The sequence below is a fragment of the Chironomus tepperi genome, unplaced genomic scaffold (genome assembly GCF_022539635.2).
Source record: "Chironomus tepperi strain 1889 unplaced genomic scaffold, CSIRO-AGI_Ctep_v1 contig_16, whole genome shotgun sequence".
Taxonomy (NCBI): domain Eukaryota; kingdom Metazoa; phylum Arthropoda; class Insecta; order Diptera; family Chironomidae; genus Chironomus; species Chironomus tepperi.
In genome coordinates this window covers 1,154,009-1,174,412 of record NW_027226138.1, presented here as the reverse complement: position 1 = coordinate 1,174,412, position 20,404 = coordinate 1,154,009, and the positions used below count along the sequence as shown (strand labels likewise).

The following is a 20,404-nucleotide window of genomic DNA, read 5'->3' as shown; positions in this document are numbered from 1 at the left end:
TCACTTTCGTCACAGTAAACTCCGCGAAATTTTGAAGTTGATATTTTAATTTGCATATATCTAGAAAAATAATATCTATAAAACGTTGATCAGAGTGTATGTAGTATTTCTGATTGGAATACAACGGCTAGATGAAGAAGCAATTGGTGTCTTCGAGAGACATGTATTGAGAACGATTTATGGTCCTATCAAAGATGGACATGAATTTAGATATAAACAATCACAGAACTTTATGAGTCCCTATTTCTCAGTTTTGAGACAAGATAGGCGAGTTACAGTCATATTTGATTAATTTTTGAAATATTGCTACATTTTTCATTAAAAAAAATTATCACAAAACAGAGGGAATAAAAAATTTCAGTTGTTCGTGTTACGAAATAAACGAACGGCCCCTAATAGGATTTATTAATCAAACTAATGACTCAAGGACATTTTAGGTATTTAAAATTTCTCATAATTAGTGCATTATGCCAGATTTTGTTTCACTCTAAGCAATTATATCACTAAAATAAAATGAAAATTCAATATTAAATTGAGCAATGTTTTTCGGAATTTATTTAGTGATATCAATTGCTAACTGAACAAATTTGTCTTAATGCACTAATTCGACTCGACAAAAATTTAAATACCTAAAATGTCCTTGAGTCATTAGTTTTCAAATCCTATTAGGGGCCGTTCGTTTATTTCGTAACACGAACAACTGAAATTTTTTATTCCCTCTGTTTTGTGATAATTTTTTTTAATGAAAAATGTAGCAATATTTCAAAAATTAATCAAATATGACTTAACTCGCCTACTTGTTCAAAACTGAGAAGCAAAGGGACAACATAAACTGTGATTGTTTATATCTAAATTCATGTAGATTTTTACATGATTACATCAACTACCTTAATTAAAATTATAGTTTTTAATAGAAATACTACATACAGATAGATTAAAGTAATAGTAATAGATTAAAATACCTAGTTAAGAAATTTATTGAAACATTTGTGTAGTACACTGTGACGAAAGAGAAAAAAGGTAGTTGAGATATAAAGTAGACAGTGAAAAAAAGTTGTAATTTTTTTTTTGTAAAGATTTTCTTATTTTTATTACATTTCCAAGTTTTTGGTTTTTGAGGAAGGAAAACGTTGGCAGTTTTGGATATTTACTGACTATAATCACAATAATTCATAATTTAGTGGGTTCCTGGTGCTGGAGCCAAGTTCAATGATGTTTGTGAAACAGTGTGTCCTGGTAATGGAGCTGTGTGTACGCTTCCTTTGTTGGCAGCTGTGTATGTGGCAGCATGTGGAAGGGCAGCAACTGGAGCGTGGACGTATGGAGCAGCAACATATGGGGCAGCAACGTATGGAGCAGCAACATGAGCGGCATATGAGATTGCTGGTGCATGAGCATAGTGAGCTGGGTATGATGAGTATTGGGTGATTGGTGCATGTGAGTATGTTGAGTATGCCCATGGAGCGGCGGCATATGGCCAGACTGCTGAAGCTTGAGCGCAAGCGAAGAAGAGAGCTACTAAAGCGAATACCTACAAGATTACAAAACAGAAATATCAAGTTAGTTCCGTTGATAATAATTCTAATATCTGCATAGTACTTACTTTCATTTTGATTTGATTAGTTTTTGTTTAAAGAACTATTTGCTTTAAATGTTTCAGTTGCTTTGATGCAGAATAACATTTTCAATCGACTTATATATCATTCAGTTGAGTTCCCAATTATTTAAAAGTGGGGTATGTATAACAAAATATAGCTTTTCTTAAAGCGCGAATAGTTGAATTAACACAGGAGACTTTATGTTAGTAGATACACATACTAATTCTAAGCATGTGTTTTTATATTGTTCAAAAGTCAGGTATGCTTATCTCCGCAACTTTTTAGTTATGTTTTTCTGATGTTCATTAATCTTGTATTATGATTCAAATGTGTTCTACATAGGGTTTGCCCAACGGTCAGGTTTGCTCACAATTTTTTGTTCTAATTCGGATTTGTCCTTTATTAATGCAGTTCAAAAATTAATTTTATTTTCCAATGAGTAGTTTCTTTGATGTCCTTGACAGTGTGAAATTTTTAATTTTATATGATTCAATTTTTAAATTGGACTTTATATGAAATTTAATTTCATTAAAATTTCAGAAATAATTGTTTAATAAGCAGAGCAATAGTCCGATATAAAAAGAAATCCGTAAAGACAACAACAAATTCACACTAGTTTACAAAAAGAAAATTAAGAAAATCAAAGTTCAATACCACCAATTAGTTGCATAAATTCCAGTTGTGCAATTCCATATACGAGTTGCTACAACAATTCAAGTTCACAATATCAAGATTTCCTATAAGTTCTGGATAGTAAAGAGATTTCAGGTCTTTGATTAGTCTGAAAAAAATTTATCCTGGGGACTGTAGATCAGGTTTTGTGATCAAGGATATGTGAGTATTGAAGGTCACTACTTAGAAACAGATTGATTGTTTTCAGTAGAATAAATCCAAATGAGATTCCTGCGGAGAACAATTTAAAGTCATCCAGCTGAATTTCTATTATAATTGTCGTAAATTCTACTCTTTTGATATTTCTTGATCTCGTTTCAAGCTTCGGGCAAAAACCAATATCGTCATTTTGTGTCTATATTTTCAATAGTATTATTCCAATAGTATGTCAAGAATTTACTGACTTACAACATGATTTATCATTGTTTTTTAAAATTCACATCCGGATTGAGATAAAGATCTTTCGATCAGGCGATTATTTGAAACTGTTTGCAGTCGAAATTTAAAATTTTCTAAATTTATTTCTGAAATGTCAATATTATTTATTGCAATGATATTCCTGTTGTTTTCTTTGAATTTTCCATTTATTTAGTCATCTCTTGATAGTAATTTTAAATCTGTATGTAGCAAATTTTCAATTTTATATTTGTTATTTTCATGCTGCACCTTTTTTTAAACAAAAACTGAACTTATTTTCACCACTATTCACCTCTATTAATTTTAAATATTCAAATTCTGTTAAAACATTTTATGTATTGAGAAATTCTAGATAAAAAGAGTAAGCATTTGTTTTTTCATTAAGATGTTCTTATTTTTATTACATTTCCAAGTTTCAGATTTTTAAGGAAGATAAACGTTGGTAGTTTTGGATATTTAATGACTATGATCATATTAATTTATAATTTAGTGGGTTCCTGGTGCTGGAGCCAAGTTCAATGATGTTTGTGAGACGGCATGTCCTGGCAATGGAGCTGTGTGTACGCTTCCTCTGTTGGCAGCTGTGTATGTGGCAGCATGTGGAAGGGCAACAACTTTAGCAACTGGAGCGTGGACGTATGGAGCAGCAACATATGGGGCAGCGACGTATGGAGCAGCAACATGAGCGGCATATGAGATTGCTGGTGCATGAGCATAGTGAGCAGCTGGGTATGTTGAGTATTGGGTGATTGGTGCGTGTGAGTATGCTGAGTAGGCCCATGGAGCGGCGGCATATGGCCAGACTGCTGAGGCTTGAGCGCAAGCGAAGAAGAGAGCTACTAAAGCGAATACCTTAAAGATTACAGAACAGAAATATCAAGTTAGTTCCGTTGATAAGAATTCTAATATCTGCATAGTACTTACTTTCATTTTGATTTGATTAGTTTTTGTTTAAAGAACTATTTGCTTTAAATGTTTCAGTTGCTTTGATGCAGAATAACATTTTCAATCGACTTATATATCATTCAGTTGAGTTCCCAATTATTAAGAAGTGGGGTATGTATAACAAAATATAGCTTTTCTTATAGCGCGAATTAACACAGGAAAGATTATATTAGTAGATACACATACTAATTCTTAAAAAGTGTTTTCATTTTGTTCATAAGTCCGGTACGCTTATCTACGCATCCCATGTTTTACATAGGATTTGCACAACTATCAGGTTTGACACTGCTGTTGTCCATTATTAACGTATTTAGTTTCTTTCTTTGATGTCCTTTTAAATGACAGTGTGAATTTTTAAATTTTACATTATATTTTTAAGTTTTGTTTATAAAGCAGACCAATTGTCCCATATAAAAAGAAATCCGTAAAGACAACAACAAATTCACACTAGTGTTCAAAAAGAAAATTAAGAAAAACAAAATTCAATATCACCAATTCGTTGCGTACATTCCAGCTGTGGAATTCCGTATGTGAATTGCTACAATAATTCATCAAGGTCACTATTTCAGAAGTTGCAAAACGTTCTTGTTAGTGATATGTCAGAAAGAAATTTTGTGTTTAGACCTTCCGGGAGTAAAAGTTTTTGGGCAATTTAAAGATAACTTGATCTTTAATTTATCTAATAATAATATTTTTATCCTGGAGTCTGCAGAAGATCAGATTAGTTTTCCCTTTTCAGAATCTACTTTTGGCTAGTTTAAGTTTCAATCCAAGAAAATGTGTGGATTGAAGGTCACTCCTAAGAACCAGATTGATCAGAAGTCTTTAAATGGGCTTTAAAACTCATTTCCGAATTGAGAAAATGATAAATTTCTTCTTCTGGATGATAAAATCTTAGAACTGAAATTTAATTTAATTTATGTTGAAATATCAATACTTCATAATGGAGCAATTTTTTTTACCCTTAAATTTTCCATTTATTCTTTCACTTATTAAGGTAATTGATAGTAATTTTAAATAGTTAGGCAGCAGATCTTTAATTTTATATTTGTTTTCATTGCATTTTTTTTTTTCCTAGGTAAACAAAAACTGAAATTATATTCACCACTTTCTCACCTCTATCAATTTTAAATATACAAATTCTGTTATAAGATTTTATGAATTGATGGTTAAAAAGAGTAAGCATTTGTTTTTTCATTAAGATGTTCTTATTTTTATTACATTTCCAAGTTTTAGATTTTTGAGGATGGAAAACGTTGGATATTTAGTGACTATAATATCAATAACTCTTAATTTAGTGGGTTCCTGGTGCTGGAGCCAAGTTCAATGATGTTTGTGAAACGGTGTGTCCTGGTAATGGAGCTGTGTGTACGCTTCCTTTGTTGGCAGCTGTGTATGTGGCAGCATGTGGAAGGGCAACAACTTTAGCAACTGGAGCGTGGACGTATGGAGCAGCAACATATGGAGCAGCAACATATGGGGCAGCGACGTATGGAGCAGCAACATGAGCGGCATATGAGATTGCTGGTGCATGAGCGTAGTGAGCAGCTGGGTATGATGAGTATTGGGTGATTGGTGCGTGTGAGTATGCTGAGTATGCCCATGGAGCGGCATATGGCCAGACTGCTGAGGCTTGGGCGCAAGCGAAGAAAAGAGCTACTAAAGCGAATACCTAGAAAATCACAAAAGAGAAATATCAAGTTAGTTCCGTTGATAAGAATTCTAATATCTGCATAGTACTTACTTTCATTTTGATTTGATTAGTTTGTGTTTAAAGAACTATTTGCTTTAAATGTTTGAGTTGCTTTGATGCAGAATAATATTTTCAATCGACTTATATATCAGTTAGTTGAGTTCCCAATTATTTAGAAGTGGGGTATGTGTAACAAAATATAGTTTCTCTTGAAGCGCGAATTGTTAAATTAACACAGAGGGTCGTGTAGTAATTACGTTCGCTTTTTAGTTGGGAGGGGAGTCATACAATTTTTTGTAGGGACAGTTTATAATAAAGAGGGAAATAGTCTAAATAATTACTTCTTTTGCGTAATATAATAAGGAAATGGCCCCTAGGAGAGCTTAAGCTATTTGATACCCATTCTAATTCTAAACAAGTGTTTTTTTGTTAATGTGTCAAATATGCAAACATAACGAGAAATCCTGCTCTCAAATGGACTTTTCTAAATTCGATCTATATCAAGCTAAATTCGGTCTAATAAATTAATTCTTTCCTTTTAATTACTTTTACTTTAAAATTTACATCAAGTGTAAAGCCAATCTTTTCTTAACAGAAAGTCAGAGGTCGGAGCCGATGAGGTTAGTGACCTCACTTATCTCAAATTCTCTTGGTATCAAATGACCTTGAACGGACTTCACTAATATTGACCTCAGTTAAAAATCCAATCCATAATTTTTATCAATCAATATCTATAATTGTAAGATAACGAACAGAACTTCCAGAATTCCAATGAATCACGATCCTAGTGATTCGATCTACATATTGGCATTATGTGATACTTTTAGATCCATTTTATCAATGTACAGATAATTTTGTAACTCATTTGAATAATAAAACCAATCTTTGATTCTATTTTGACCTGAATAAAAAACTTGATAATAAATATCCTAGATGTTTAACAATTTTGCTCATTTCATGGATGTTAATTAATCAAGCTTGGCAGCACTTTGCTGAATTAATATGCACAATTTTTGGATGAATGAGTTTGATGAAGAGTTGTTGGGACAAATGGGGACAAGCCATTTTAAATTGCCTATTCAGTCTCCATCTGCTTATCTAAACTTTTGCATAGCCTGATGTTCTCATCACCCCAAATAAACAAGAAGAATACTCAAATATATTGATTAAGCTTACTCGTGAGGATGCCCATTGTATATTAAGTCACTTCAATATCATATTTTGAAAAAGCTAAGCTTTTTTTTTTTAAAAAAAAAAAACGTTATATTTTATTTCTGTTTTTCATGAATTATAATTAAATTTTTAAGAGACCAAGTCACAGGCTATTACAAACTTAATTATGGATTTTTAATAAATGAATATTGATTTCGATGTGATGAACATTAAGATGGATGATTTTTGTTGTTCTGACGGTTTTTGTCGTGATGAATGTTGTTGTCCGTATGGACATTTTGCTTTCCCCAACTCTGCACGCTGCATGACCTAGGGTATATCAATGCTACGTACCTAGCCACAATTTCTGTGTCGCGAATCACACAAAAAGCTAAACAGATTAGGAATAATTCATACACAGTAAATATTGGTTTTTTTCAATAGGATGTTCTTATTTTTATTACATTTCCAAGTTTTTGGTTTTTGAAGATTATGAACATTGTCAGTTTTGATATTTAACGACTATAATCACATTAATTTATAACTTAGTGGGTTCCTGGTGCTGGAGCCAAGTTCAATGATGTTTGTGAGACGGCATGTCCTGGCAATGGAGCTGTGTGTACGCTTCCTCTGTTGGCAGCTGTGTATGTGGCAGCATGTGGAAGGGCAACAACTTTAGCAACTGGAGCGTGGACGTATGGAGCAGCAACATATGGGGCAGCGACGTATGGAGCAGCAACATGAGCGGCATATGAGATTGCTGGTGCATGAGCATAGTGAGCAGCTGGGTATGTTGAGTATTGGGTGATTGGTGCGTGTGAGTATGCTGAGTATGCCCATGGAGCGGCGGCATATGGCCAGACTGCTGAGGCTTGGGCGCAAGCGAAGAAGAGAGCTACTAAAGCGAATACCTAGAAGGTCACAAAAGAGAAATATCAAGTTAGTTCCGATGTTAAAAAATCTAATATCAGCATAGTACTTACTTTCATTTTGATTTGATTAGTTTTTGTTTAAAGAACTATTTGCTTTAAATGTTTCAGTTGCTTTGATGCAGAGTAACATTTTCAATCGACTTATATATCATTCAGTTGAGTTCCCAATTATTAAGAAGTGGGGTATGTATAACAAAATATAGCTTTTCTTAAAGCGCGAATAGTTGAATTAACACAGGAGACTTTATGTTAGTAGATGCACATTCTAATTCTAAACAAGTGTTTTTATTTTTTTCATAAGTCCGGAATGCTTATCTACGCAACTTTTTCGATATGTTTTTCTAATGTTAATTGCATTTTTGTTTATGATTATAATGTATTTAACATAAGATTTGCCCAACTATCAGGTTTGTCTACTGCGAGAAAACTATTTGGTACAGATTATATTCTTATTCGTTCAGATATCCTTTTAGTTGACTCTGTGAATTGTTCAATTTTATATTACATTTTAAGTTTCGTTTATTAAGCTGAGCAATTATCCGATATAAAAAGAAACCCGTAACGACAACAATAAATTCACACTAGTGTTCAAAAAGAAAATTAAGAAAAACAAAGTTCAATATCACCAATTCGTTGCGTACATTCCAGTTGTGGAATTCCGTATGCGAGTTGCTACAATAATTCATCAAGGTCGCAATTTCAGGAGTTGCAAAACGTTCTTGCTAGTGAAACGTCAGGAAGTATTTTATTGTTTGGACTATCCGTGTGTAAAATATTTTTGGCAATTTGGAGATAAAAAGTGGAGATAACTTGGTCTTTAATTAGCCTGATAATAATATTTTTGTGCTGAAGTCTGTAAAAGATCAGGTTAATTTTTCCTTCTCTGAATCTATTAATGGTTTGTTTTAGTTTCAACCCAAGAATATATGATGATTAAATGCGGTTTTCTAAAAAGCATAACCGCAGATTGGCCCAAAATGCGTTTTAAAAAAACCGCAGGAAAAAAAAACCGCGGTTTTAACACTTTGTATGGAAAAAATTCACAAAAAGTAAATTTTGAAGGTAATTTTTCAAAAATAATTTAAAATTTTTTTTAACTATTTTATCAAGCAATTTGGAACTAAATTTAATAAAATGGAGAAAAATACAAAGATTTAATACTTTTATGCATAAAACTACAAATTTAAATTTTTTCAAAAATTTCATACATTTGTATGAAAATTGAAAACCGCAAAAAACCGCAAAACCGCGGTTTTTAAAATTTTGGAAAACCGCAAAACCGCGGTTTTGAAAAAACGCGGTTTTTCAGAAACCCTAAAGAATATATGATGATTGAATGTCACAAGCGACAACTGGTAATTTTCTGGATGGAAAGAGATCTCGAGGTAGACCAAATAGAGATTGCTATGTGAACAACTATGCAAAAGTGCTGGGAATTAGAAACTGGCAGAAGTTATCTCAAGACAGATCCAGCTTTCGATTAATTCTAAATGCGGCAGTGGACCCACGTGCGCCTTCGCCAAGGAAGTAAGTAGTATGTTAGAAGTCTTTGAATGGGTTTTAGAACTCATATCCGGATTGAACAAATGATAAATTTTTTCTCCTGGATGACTAGAATTTTAAATTTTACCAATTTTTTTCAAATGCCAATATTACATATTGGAACGGTTTTCCTGTTCTTATCCTTAAATGTTCCATTAATTTAATCATTTATTAAGGCATTTGATAATAGTTTTAAATATTTAGGCAGCAAATCTTCAATTTTCCAATTGTTTTCAAGCTGCACTTTTTTCCTAAACAAAAACTGAACTTATTTTCACCACTTTCTCACCTCTATTAATTTTAAATTTTTAAATTCCGTTAAAACGTTTTCTGAATCGAAAAAGTCTAAATAAAAAGAATAGTAAACATTTGTTTTTTCATTAAGATGTTCTTATTTTTATTACATTTCCAAGTCTAAGGTCTTTGAGCAAGGAAAACATTGGCAGTTTTGGATATTTACTGACTATAATCACAATTAATTTATTTTTTAGTGGGTTCCTGGTGCTGGAGCCAAGTTCAATGATGTTTGTGAGACGGTATGTCCTGGCAATGGAGCTGTGTGTACGCTTCCTTTGTTGGCAGCTGTGTATGTGGCAGCATGTGGAAGGGCAACAACTTTAGCAACTGGAGCGTGGACGTATGGAGCAGCAACATATGGAGCAGCAACGTATGGGGTAGCGACGTATGGAGCAGCAACATGAGCGGCATATGAGACTGCTGGTGCGTGAGCATAGTGGGCAGCTGGGTATGATGAGTATTGGGTGATTGGTGCGTGTGAGTAAGCTGAGTATGCCCATGGTGCGGCATATGGCCAGACTGCTGAGGCTTGAGCGCAGGCGAAGAAAAGAGCTACTAAAGCGAATACCTAGAAGATCAAAAAAAAAAAAAAATAATATCAAGTTAGTTCCATCGATAAGATTTCTAATATATGTATAGTACTTACTTTCATTTTGATTTGATTAGTTTTTGTTAAAAGAACTATTTGCTTTAAATGTTTCTGTTGCTTTGATGCAGAATAACATTTTCAATCGACTTATATATCATTCAGTTGAGTTCCCAATTATTTAGAAGTGGGGTATGTGTAACAAAATATAGCTTTTCTTAAAGCGCGATTAGTCGAATTAATACAGGAGAGTTTATATTAGTAGATACACATACTAATTCTAAACAAGTGTATTTATTTTGGTAAAAAGTCAGGTACGCAACTTTTTAGAGTTGTCCTTTATTACCGTAGTTATTTTCTAAAATTAACTTTAGTTAATTTTTTTGATGACCGTTTTATTTACAGTGTGAATTGTTCAATTTTATATTATATTTTCTAGTTTCGTCTAGTTTTTTTTCGGACCAACCGTCCGACATGAAAAAAATCCGGAAAGACTATAATAAATTCACTTTAGTGTACAAAAAGAAAATTAAGAAAAAAAAAGTTCAATATCACTAATTTGTTAAGTAAATTCGTATGTGAGTTGCTAAAATAATTCATCAAGTTTACATTTTCAGGAGTAGCAATAAGTCGTCGATAGTCAGGAAGTATTTTTGTATTTGGAGATTGAAAGTGATAATTTAGTCTTTAATTAGCCTGATAGTATTTTTTATCCCGGAGTCTGTAATTTTCGATATGTGGAAATCGAAGGTGACTACTAGAAGAAGATTGATTTTTTTAAATTAAAACTAAATCCAAATGAGATTCCTGCAGAGAACAGTTTAAAGTCATCCAGCTGTATTTTTACAACATTCGCCTGATATTCAATTCTCTTAAGAATATTGTCTTAATCTTGCTACACACAAAACAATACTTCATTTGTTGTTTCTTTTTTCAACAGTATTTTTCAAGAAATTAGTGTATCAAAAAAATAAAAGTGCGATTTGAAACTCACATCCGGATTAAGAAAATGATAAGAAATCTTTTTCTGGATGATAAAATCTAAGAATTGAAGTTGAAATTTTCTAAATTATTGTTGAAATATTGCATAATAGAACGACTTTTATGTTGTGATTCTTGAATTTTCTATTTATTCAGTCACTTATCAAGGCTTGATAGGCTTGATAGTAATTTTAAATATGAAAACCGCAAATCTTTAATTTTATTTTTGTTGTTTTCATACTGCAGCTTTTTTTCTAAATAAATACTGACCTTATTTTCACCACTATCACACCTCTATTAATTTTAAATTTTCAAATTCCGTTAAAACATTTTTTGAATTGATAAAAAGAGTAAGCATTTGTTTTTTCATTAAGATGTTCTTATTTTTATTACATTTCCAAGTTTTTGGTTTTTGAGGATGGAAAACATTGGCAGTTTTGGATATTTACTGACAATAATCACATTAAGTTATAATTTAGTGGGTTCCTGGTGCTGGAGCCAAGTTCAATGATGTCTGTGAAACGGTGTGTCCTGGTAATGGAGCTGTGTGTACGCTTCCTTTGTTGGCAGCTGTGTATGTGGCAGCATGTGGAAGGGCAACAACTTTAGCAACTGGAGCGTGGACGTATGGAGCAGCAACATATGGAGCAGCAACATATGGGGCAGCGACGTATGGAGCAGCAACATGAGCGGCATATGAGATTGCTGGTGCATGAGCATAGTGAGCAGCTGGGTATGATGAGTATTGGGTGATTGGTGCGTGTGAGTATGTTGAGTAGGCCCATGGAGCGGCGGCATATGGCCAGACTGCTGAGGCTTGAGCGCAAGCGAAGAAAAGAGCTACTAAAGCGAATACCTAAAAGATCACAAAAGAGAAATATCAGGTTAGTTCCATTGATAATAATTCTAATATCTGCATAGTACTTACTTTCATTTTGATTTGATTAGTTTTTGTTTAAAGAACTATTTGCTTTAAATGTTTCAGTTGCTTTGATGCAGAATAACATTTATAATCGACTTATATATCATTCATTTGAGTTCCCAATTATTTAGAAGTGGGGTATGTATAACAAAATATAGTTTTTCACATTCATAAAATTAAAATTGTGTCTTAAAGCGCGAATTAACACAGGAGAGCAATTGCGCTGGTTTGATACAAACACACAAAGGGAACATACAAACATGAACATTTGTAGCAGTTTGTAGTAATTATAGTGGTTACGGTTTCCAGATTTAGATACATATTAGTCGTCACGTAGCCGTCAGACCACCCTCATGTCTTGTCTTCAACATGGCGACGTAAATGTTCTTTTGGTCTATTATTCTGGATATAATATTTTTATCACTTTATTCTCTGTACTCTTACTTATTCTTAAAATGTCCCATACAAGAGAGAATCACATTACTGATGAGATTGTTATGAAAGTTCTAATTTTTAAAGGATTTAACTACAAATTAAGCAAAAAATGCACAAAAATTATGCAAAACATCCAAAAAATGTAAATCGAAAGTAACAACAATAGAAACACTTGTCCGGAAATTATAGCACATGCAACCACATTCATTCTATTAACAAATATCTTCAATCAGCTGATTGACCTTACAAATATAGTATAAGAGAAATATGAGCATAACATTAAATATTTACTCAATTCTTTCTCTCGCCGGCTTGTCGCTCACCAAAAAACATGTAAACTTAATTCCATTGCATTATCAGTTGTGTCGAGAGTATCGTTGGAGTAAGACGTCAAATAAAATCGTTGCCACGCTAGTTTAAGTCAAAAACTAACACGCAGTTATCTTCTAAATCATCCTATACTTAGTAAAGAATTAGGAACTGAAAAATGTCATCAAGTAAACTTATTGACACACCCGATATTGAGGTAAATATTGTGTATGTGGCTAATTAGTTGGTAAATTTAAAGTTATAAATCATGTAAAGGCAAAGATAAAGTAAGTAACGAGAAAGTTGTCAAAGGTCAGTGACATGATCTAAATCTACTAAGTCATATTTTATGATTATTTAATGTCTAACTTGGGACTTTAATAGTAGCAATTGCAATGCGCATTCGTATCTTATCATTAATAGCTTGTAAAGCAATAACTTATGTGTGTTGTGCAGAGAAAACAAACAAATTAACTTGTACCAACAACAAATGATAGGTTGATTAAATATTTTGTCAAAAATAGCTGTTCTTAACTCCATTTTTTTATGCCTATATTTATAGAATTTATTGTCACTCAACCCACGGGTATTGAGAAAATGCTCGGTCCTATCAACTGTCGAAACGAAAAAAAATAAGAAGTTGTGGAAACGTAATGCTGATAAGTCGGATGCTGTGAGTATTTTAATTAAACAGCTGTTCTATAAATTACTTAATTGATTTATTATCAAAATTTATTTTCAGACTTGTCACTCATTAAAGTACGACTTTTCGGACATAAAGCACACGACTTTATCTGAACGTGGTGCCTTGCGTGAGGCAGCAAGATGTTTGAAATGTGCTGATGCTCCTTGTCAGAAGGGATGTCCTACGCAATTAGATATCAAGGCATTCATATCTAGTATATCTACTAAAAATTATTATGGTGCTGCCAAGTTCATCTTCTCGGATAATCCTTTAGGTAAAGTGTCTACTTGAAATAGTTAGGAACCGTTTAGGGATTGAGCAACAGATGAATTAACTGTGTTGCCGTTTACTTATGTAACTGACTTTTGCTTACGTCACAAAATTTCATTTGTACCTCCCCCTCATTCCCCCTTGAACTATTACGTACCCGAATAGCACGCAGTGTTCGCAAGGGTGCTTGTACGTCGACGAATTAAAGGTTAGATGCGAAGTTGTCCTGATGGCACCATGACAACTGATTTCGATCCATTTTCATGACAATTGTGCCGCTCGGAGTAATGACTGATCGGTTCCTTAAATCCGTTCGTCTTTTCTAAGCAGCAATTGGATCATACCCCAAGTAAATTATGTGTATCAGTGACTGAACACAAAGGACCCTACTGATCTTCCTTAGTCCATGCCCTACTCGTCCATAAATTCATTTCCAGACCAATTCAGCCCCAAATCTTACTGCCCACGACTCGTGTAAATCAAATTTATTATTGTAAATTTCGAGGACAGATCAATCTACCCAAAAAAACAGTTTGAACTGCACACACAAATTCTGGAGAAAAAAGTTCTAAACAAGTTTATTTTAAAAGATTTGTCCTTGAAAACATCGCGCGATCAGTCACGCTTAATCAACTACTCTAAAAAAGTTTACTTTTTCAAAACGGGTCTATGACATTTTCGTGCTGATAATGACTCATGACATTTAATTTTAGGTCTTACTTGCGGTATGGTTTGTCCAACAAGTGATTTATGTGTTGGAAATTGCAATTTAGCAGCTGTTGAGGAAGGTCCAATTAATATTAGTGGTCTTCAGCAATTTGCGACCGAGACATTCAAAAGGATGGGAATTAAGCAAATCTTAAATCCTGATTTGAAGCCATTGAAGCAAAAGGCTGATGCTAAAATTGCATTGATTGGCGGTGGACCTGCATCACTTTCATGTGCTACATTTTTAGCAAGATTAGGCTATAAAGATTTGACAATTTATGAGAAGCGTGCCTACTGTGGTGGTTTGAGTTCATCGGAAATTCCACAATACCGTCTGCCTTATGATGTCGTTGAGTTTGAGATGAACTTAGTTAAGGATCTTGGTGTGAAATTTGAAAATGGAAGAAGCTTATCAACAAAAGATATTACAGTCCAAAAACTCATTGACGATGGACATGATGCTGTGTTCTTAGGAATTGGCTTACCACAAGCTAAAATTGCACCTGTTTTTGAAGGATTAACTGAGGAAAATGGCTTCTATACATCCAAAGACTTCCTACCCCGAGTCGCAGATGGTAGTAAACGTGGAATGTGTTCATGTAAAGCTTCAAACCTTCCATCATTGAATGGAACTGTTATTGTTCTTGGTGCTGGTGATACAGCCTTTGATTGTGCTACATCATCACTCAGATGTGGTGCATCAAAAGTCTTTGTTGTCTTCCGTAAAGGAACAACTAATATTCATGCTGTTCCTGAAGAAGTTGAGCTTGCTCGCGAAGAAAAGTGTGAATTTATCTCGTTCCTGTCGCCCAGAAAAGTCATCTTGAAGAACAATAGAATTACTCATGTCGAGTTCTGTCGTACAGAAAAGGATGATGAAGGAAATTGGATTGAAGATGAAGAACAGATCGTAAGATTAAAAGCAAATTACGTTATATCTGCATTCGGAAGTGGCTTATTAGATCCAGAAGTAAAAGGTGCAATGAGTCCAGTAAAATTAAACACTTGGGGACTTCCAGACATCAATGACAAAACTCAACAGACCAATGTTGAGAATGTCTTTTGTGGCGGTGATCTTGGTGGATATTCAGGAACAACAGTCGAGTCTGTAAATGATGGAAAGACAGCTGCTTGGTATATGCATTGCTATTTACAAGGACTTCCATTTGATACTCCACCAGAACTTCCAATGTTTTATACAAATGTTGATTTAGTGGATATATCCGTGGAGATGTGTGGAGTCAAGTTTGAAAATATTTTTGGACTCGCTAGTGCTCCACCAACTACAAGCATTCCTATGATTCGTAGAGCATTCGAACAAGGTTGGGGATTTGCCCTGACAAAGACATTCTCACTTGATAAAGATTTAGTAACGAATGTATCACCAAGAATTGTTAGAGGATCAACTTCAGGTCATAATTATGGACCTGGACAAGGTAGCTTCTTGAACATTGAGCTGATTTCCGAAAAATGTTCTGATTACTGGCTTCAAGGAATTCGGGAATTACGTAAGGACTTCCCAACTAAAGTTATTATTGCATCTATCATGTGCTCATTCAATGAACAAGATTGGACAGAACTTGCTCAAAAAGCTGAAGCAGCAGGTGCTCAAATAATGGAACTCAATTTATCATGTCCTCATGGAATGGGTGAAAGTGGAATGGGATTAGCTTGTGGACAGGTAAGACTTATGCACAACAATATTGGATAAATGACTAACTGCTTAATTTTATATATTTTAGGATCCAAAATTGGTGCATGACATTGCTGTATGGGTCCGTAGGGCTGTAAAGATTCCATTCTTCATCAAGCTTACTCCCAACATCACTGAAATTGTTCAAATTGCTAAAGCTGCTTATGAAGGTGGCGCATCTGGAGTTACAGCAATTAATACAATTAGTGGATTGATGTCCATCAATGCTGATGGTGTTGCATGGCCAAATGTCTCATTAGACAAACGAACAACTTATGGTGGAGTTTCAGGAAATGCTACTCGACCTGTCGCCCTCAGATCTGTTTCAGCGATTGGAAATGCACTTCCAAATTTCCCAATTATGGCAACTGGAGGAATTGATAGTGCTGATGTTGCACTTCAGTTCCTTCAATGTGGTGCATCGGTCATGCAAATCTGTTCCTCTGTACAAAATCAAGACTTTAGTGTTATTCAAGATTACATAACAGGCCTTAAGGCACTCTTATACTTGAAAGCAAATCCACCACCGGAAAATGGAGCATGGGACGGTCAATCTCCTCCACAATTGAAGTTACAAATTGGCAAAGCTGTTATTCCATTGAAAGATGATGACGGAAAGCCTTTGGTCAATTTTGGCGAGTATAAGAAGAAGAAGGAAGAGAAATTTGCTAAATTGGTTCAAGAGAAAGGACCACTTTATGATCCTTATGATGGTAACTTGGACATCCAATTCCTTTAACTTAAACAATTCTTATAAAACTTATTTACAGAGCAACTTAAGCAATTGAAAGCTGATGCAAGTGAAGAAGTCAAGAAAGCACCAGAAGTGAAGGAAGTAATTGGAAAGGCTTTGCCAAGAATTGGACCATACAAGAAATTAGACAATACTAGACAAGTTGTCGCATTGATTGATGATGTAAGATTAAGTTCTAAAAGTTTAATCCTGAGATTAAAATTTTAATCCTAAGATTTAAAATTAGATTTAATCCGATTTTCATACTTTTAGGATTTGTGCATCAATTGTGGAAAATGTTACATGACTTGTGCTGATTCTGGATATCAAGCAATTGAGTTTGATTCAAAAACCCACTTGCCGAAGGTCAATGATGATTGTACAGGTAATATCTGATGTTCTGTGTTTATAACTATTTAAACAACTGTAACTTTAATTCCGCAGGATGTGATTTATGCTTGAGCGTCTGTCCAATCATTGACTGTATTACAATGGTGCCAAAAACAATTCCCCATGTTATTAAACGAGGATATCAAACAGATGATAAAACTTACGTTCACGCTTTGAATCCATCGCAATAAATTAATTAAATATGGACGAGAAACTGTTCGGGAGAATCCCATAAAATACATATATTTCCATATAGGTATATATACTGCCTTAAACACAATACAATAAATTGTTACATAAAATGTTTATGCAATTCCAATCTTTTGTGCTTCTTGTAAAATTGTAATTATTGATGCAAAGACCTCAATTGAGTTTTCAGTGATCTGTGATGCTGGTAAATTGAAGCCATATGCTCCTCTGTCTCTCATCTCGTACTCAAATGTGATGTTAGTTTTTAACTCATATTTAACCCAATCAAGTGAAGCCCCAGTAGCAACGTCTATAAAAAATATACAAAATTGTAGGATATATTGGATACAGGCAGGATATTACTCACATATGACATTAGCAATTGCACCGAGGGTATATCTAGTTCCATAAAATGATGAGAGTTTTTCCAAAGCCTTCTCTCCAATTGCATACAGTTCATGGTAGTTTTCTAGTAACTCATGCGTCCATCCATATGGAACCATAAGAATTTGTGAATATGAATGGAATGGGAAGTAACCGACTAAATTAGGAACAGTTTTAATAAATTCTGCTAATAATCTTGTTTCTGGTTCTGAGAAGGGAGAAGGTCCAGCGTATGTATCAGCACAAGGATTGAAAGAAGTTCCGCCTTGATTGAAAAAATTATCCCAATTTCGATTTAAGTCAGTTCCAATGCATAGCAAATTTGGCGTTGGTTTACGATTTTTTCTCCACATTCGATTGCTCGTCCATGAGTAGACATAACCGTCTGGATTTGTGACTGGGAAGATATACCATTCATATGCAGCAGCTATTTCCTTCACACTAGTGTCATTGGATGTCATAAGTTCATTAAGCATATAAGTGACTGTTGCAGCAGATATCCATTCACGAGCATGATGAGTTCCTTCAAAAATGATTGACCTTTTATTGGCACCACCGCCAATATTGAGTTTAAGTCCTAAAATTGGACGTCCTTCATATGATTCTCCAATGTTAATAATAGCAGTGTCATTTGGATATTGACTGACAAGTAAGTCAAACCATCCATAAATCTCATCCAAATTCCAGTATCTTGTCCAGTCGAGTTGTCCACCTTTCTTCATTCTTCTTGGCTGTTCATTATCAATTACCCTAAATTGAACATAAATTAATTGAATGATATAATTATAAGCTTTGACCCAAACTTACTCTTGAAAATTATTAATCAGTAGACGCGATTTTATCTCATGTCTCAAGACAATTTCCTCAAACTCTGCGAACTTGTGTGGTGGGACGATAAGGCGGGTATTTGAATTAATTGATCCTGGCTTCTCGATAAATCTATACTGTTAGGAGAGATGAATGAACATTAGATTCAGAATTAAGTATCTCTGCATGCAAATTATGTCTTACCGAATCTGAATAATTCTCGATTTCAATCATTAAATTTAATTGCTCTTCATTATCAATGTTCACTTCATAGACACGATAATTGTCAAATCTAGCCTTTTCTGCTAATCCACAAAGGAAAAGAGATGCTAAAAATATTGTAATTAATTTTAGTTCCATAGCTTTTTCAACTGTCTAATTCGGACGCTACAATTAAACTGAAATAGGAATTGACTAAATATTGAGACTAAATGCCTACTTATCGAAAATTGATAAATGATTAAAAGTGGATTTAAGCGACAGACAGACCCTTGAAATTGTTTCCCTAATCTTTAAATTTTAATAGAGTACCTGAAGAAAAATAACCGTTAAGTTTTGAAAATTAATTAGGGATGTCAACATTTTAACGATTTTAAAAATTTCAAATTTAGCATAATTTTCAAATTTCAAAAATCCGTTAATTTTCAATATTTATTTAAATGAACAAATGCTAAAATGAACAGTCATGCTTTCTGAAACAACAGCAATGATGATTGGAACTTCATAGCACTGCCTCTCTCGAAGGCTCTGTAGCTCAACATTTGATGGAAATATTTCGTTTGATCTGCAACATAGAAATTTAATATCCAGTGACATAAAAATAACAGGCAAGAATGGCAAACTTACTTTAATACAATTACTCGGTAATTGGATAAATGCTCAGTCCGTTTGAAATGCATTTTTGGAAGGAAGACATCGAATTTAAAATTTAATTTTCTAACATTATCATAATCGGATTCTTTAAAGGTTTTCCTTGACACATAACTGAATTTCTCATAAATTTGTCTATAGGATAGATACTCAAGTTCAGTTTTTAGGATATCCAAGAAATTAGTATCCTCGTCTGGTGTATTTGATTTGAATTTTTTATTCGGAGGTTCGTGCTTATTACGCTCAACATTATCTAGTTCCAAATTATTATCTTCATGATCATGTCCACTGATTATTGCAGCTGACTTTTCCATAGCTGACTTTGTTTTCTCGTATAAATCGTAATCAGATTCAATTGTCTCTCTTGAGAATGGTAAATTGAGTTTCTGCATTAAAATACACCAAATCATTTCATCTTCCTTATTAACTTTCTTTCGTTCCTCTAATGACGTGAACTTTTCCTTATCAAATTCAGAATCATAGATTGTTATAATATATCCGATTCTTGATATGTAGGAATATACGGCATAATCTTCTAATGTTAATTCACATTTTGAGCTAAGGAATATGCTGTAAGCCTGTTCAACCGACATTGTTACTGTATCATACGTCACTTCAAGTCTGTTCTGTAAGGAATTAAAAGGTATTAACTGTAATCTTGTAATAGGAAGAATCTTACCATTTCAATTAAAAGTAAAGCTTCGTGAGGTTTAAGATACATCTGTTCATCCTCAAAATATCCTACAGCACCTAATTTACCGACAATAGAAAGGATTTTGACTCGAAGCTTATCCTTTTCGAAAATTCCTTTTGATCTTTTATTTGTTAGATAAACTCTCTCGATTTTAAGTAAGTCATACAGGCTTTCAATAGTACTGTCACTCTGTCTTTCTTCTGGTGTAAACACTTCATTCTGTTTGTCTTTAGATCCTTTGCCGAGTATTGAATATTCTTCTAATTTCTTGTTAGCTTCAAAAATTTGTTGCCCACTGTAAATATGAATTGATTTTATGCTCCACTAACAGAATATAGTCTAATGATAAGTACTTACTTCAACAGAATGCCTTCCTTAATGATTTCACTCATTTTTAATAGAGAAATTTAATATTTTTGTAAATGTGATTTCAAATCCGAATGTAAACATTGAGCATGCTTTCGCATGTTTTCGCATGGAAGTAGACGAAGATTTTAAAA

The 20,404-nt window shown here is 33.7% G+C and overlaps 9 protein-coding genes across 9 annotated transcripts; 1 reads left to right on the top strand and 8 right to left on the bottom strand.

The window, feature by feature from the left end:
• Window positions 1-953: 953 nt before the first annotated feature.
• Window positions 954-1,737, bottom strand: LOC139092703 (adult cuticle protein 1-like). The gene is made up of 2 exons (XM_070643223.1): window positions 1,604-1,737; window positions 954-1,531 (listed from the first exon to the last, which is right to left on the bottom strand). Exons 1-2 carry the CDS (start codon window positions 1,607-1,609, stop codon window positions 1,178-1,180), a joined length of 360 nt encoding a protein of 119 aa, XP_070499324.1. The 5' UTR covers window positions 1,610-1,737; the 3' UTR covers window positions 954-1,177.
• Window positions 1,738-3,055: 1,318 nt separating this feature from the next.
• LOC139092732 (adult cuticle protein 1-like) lies at window positions 3,056-3,720 on the bottom strand. The gene is made up of 2 exons (XM_070643260.1): window positions 3,612-3,720; window positions 3,056-3,539 (listed from the first exon to the last, which is right to left on the bottom strand). The coding sequence occupies exons 1-2, from the start codon at window positions 3,615-3,617 to the stop codon at window positions 3,174-3,176; spliced, it is 372 nt and encodes a 123-aa protein (XP_070499361.1). The 5' UTR covers window positions 3,618-3,720; the 3' UTR covers window positions 3,056-3,173.
• Window positions 3,721-4,817: 1,097 nt separating this feature from the next.
• On the bottom strand, window positions 4,818-5,473 carry LOC139092169 (adult cuticle protein 1-like). Its single transcript, XM_070642492.1, has 2 exons — window positions 5,377-5,473; window positions 4,818-5,304 (listed from the first exon to the last, which is right to left on the bottom strand). The coding sequence occupies exons 1-2, from the start codon at window positions 5,380-5,382 to the stop codon at window positions 4,927-4,929; spliced, it is 384 nt and encodes a 127-aa protein (XP_070498593.1). The 5' UTR covers window positions 5,383-5,473; the 3' UTR covers window positions 4,818-4,926.
• A 1,431-nt stretch (window positions 5,474-6,904) lies between these two features.
• Window positions 6,905-7,555, bottom strand: LOC139092180 (adult cuticle protein 1-like). Its single transcript, XM_070642503.1, has 2 exons — window positions 7,461-7,555; window positions 6,905-7,388 (listed from the first exon to the last, which is right to left on the bottom strand). Exons 1-2 carry the CDS (start codon window positions 7,464-7,466, stop codon window positions 7,023-7,025), a joined length of 372 nt encoding a protein of 123 aa, XP_070498604.1. The 5' UTR covers window positions 7,467-7,555; the 3' UTR covers window positions 6,905-7,022.
• Window positions 7,556-9,319: 1,764 nt separating this feature from the next.
• On the bottom strand, window positions 9,320-9,966 carry LOC139092739 (adult cuticle protein 1-like). Its single transcript, XM_070643272.1, has 2 exons — window positions 9,895-9,966; window positions 9,320-9,816 (listed from the first exon to the last, which is right to left on the bottom strand). The coding sequence occupies exons 1-2, from the start codon at window positions 9,898-9,900 to the stop codon at window positions 9,439-9,441; spliced, it is 384 nt and encodes a 127-aa protein (XP_070499373.1). The 5' UTR covers window positions 9,901-9,966; the 3' UTR covers window positions 9,320-9,438.
• Window positions 9,967-11,172: 1,206 nt separating this feature from the next.
• Window positions 11,173-11,847, bottom strand: LOC139092714 (adult cuticle protein 1-like). The gene is made up of 2 exons (XM_070643234.1): window positions 11,744-11,847; window positions 11,173-11,671 (listed from the first exon to the last, which is right to left on the bottom strand). Exons 1-2 carry the CDS (start codon window positions 11,747-11,749, stop codon window positions 11,291-11,293), a joined length of 387 nt encoding a protein of 128 aa, XP_070499335.1. The 5' UTR covers window positions 11,750-11,847; the 3' UTR covers window positions 11,173-11,290.
• A 674-nt stretch (window positions 11,848-12,521) lies between these two features.
• su(r) (dihydropyrimidine dehydrogenase su(r)) lies at window positions 12,522-17,279 on the top strand. The gene is made up of 8 exons (XM_070642299.1): window positions 12,522-12,698; window positions 13,044-13,154; window positions 13,224-13,440; window positions 14,150-15,825; window positions 15,887-16,550; window positions 16,608-16,753; window positions 16,844-16,955; window positions 17,015-17,279. Exons 1-8 carry the CDS (start codon window positions 12,660-12,662, stop codon window positions 17,149-17,151), a joined length of 3,102 nt encoding a protein of 1,033 aa, XP_070498400.1. The 5' UTR covers window positions 12,522-12,659; the 3' UTR covers window positions 17,152-17,279.
• LOC139092021 (zinc carboxypeptidase-like) lies at window positions 17,176-18,805 on the bottom strand. Its single transcript, XM_070642312.1, has 4 exons — window positions 18,545-18,805; window positions 18,341-18,477; window positions 17,517-18,283; window positions 17,176-17,459 (listed from the first exon to the last, which is right to left on the bottom strand). Exons 1-4 carry the CDS (start codon window positions 18,698-18,700, stop codon window positions 17,266-17,268), a joined length of 1,254 nt encoding a protein of 417 aa, XP_070498413.1. The 5' UTR covers window positions 18,701-18,805; the 3' UTR covers window positions 17,176-17,265.
• A 33-nt stretch (window positions 18,806-18,838) lies between these two features.
• Tsen54 (tRNA splicing endonuclease subunit 54) lies at window positions 18,839-20,343 on the bottom strand. Its single transcript, XM_070642323.1, has 4 exons — window positions 20,262-20,343; window positions 19,890-20,199; window positions 19,187-19,836; window positions 18,839-19,124 (listed from the first exon to the last, which is right to left on the bottom strand). Exons 1-4 carry the CDS (start codon window positions 20,294-20,296, stop codon window positions 18,992-18,994), a joined length of 1,128 nt encoding a protein of 375 aa, XP_070498424.1. The 5' UTR covers window positions 20,297-20,343; the 3' UTR covers window positions 18,839-18,991.
• Window positions 20,344-20,404: the final 61 nt, after the last annotated feature.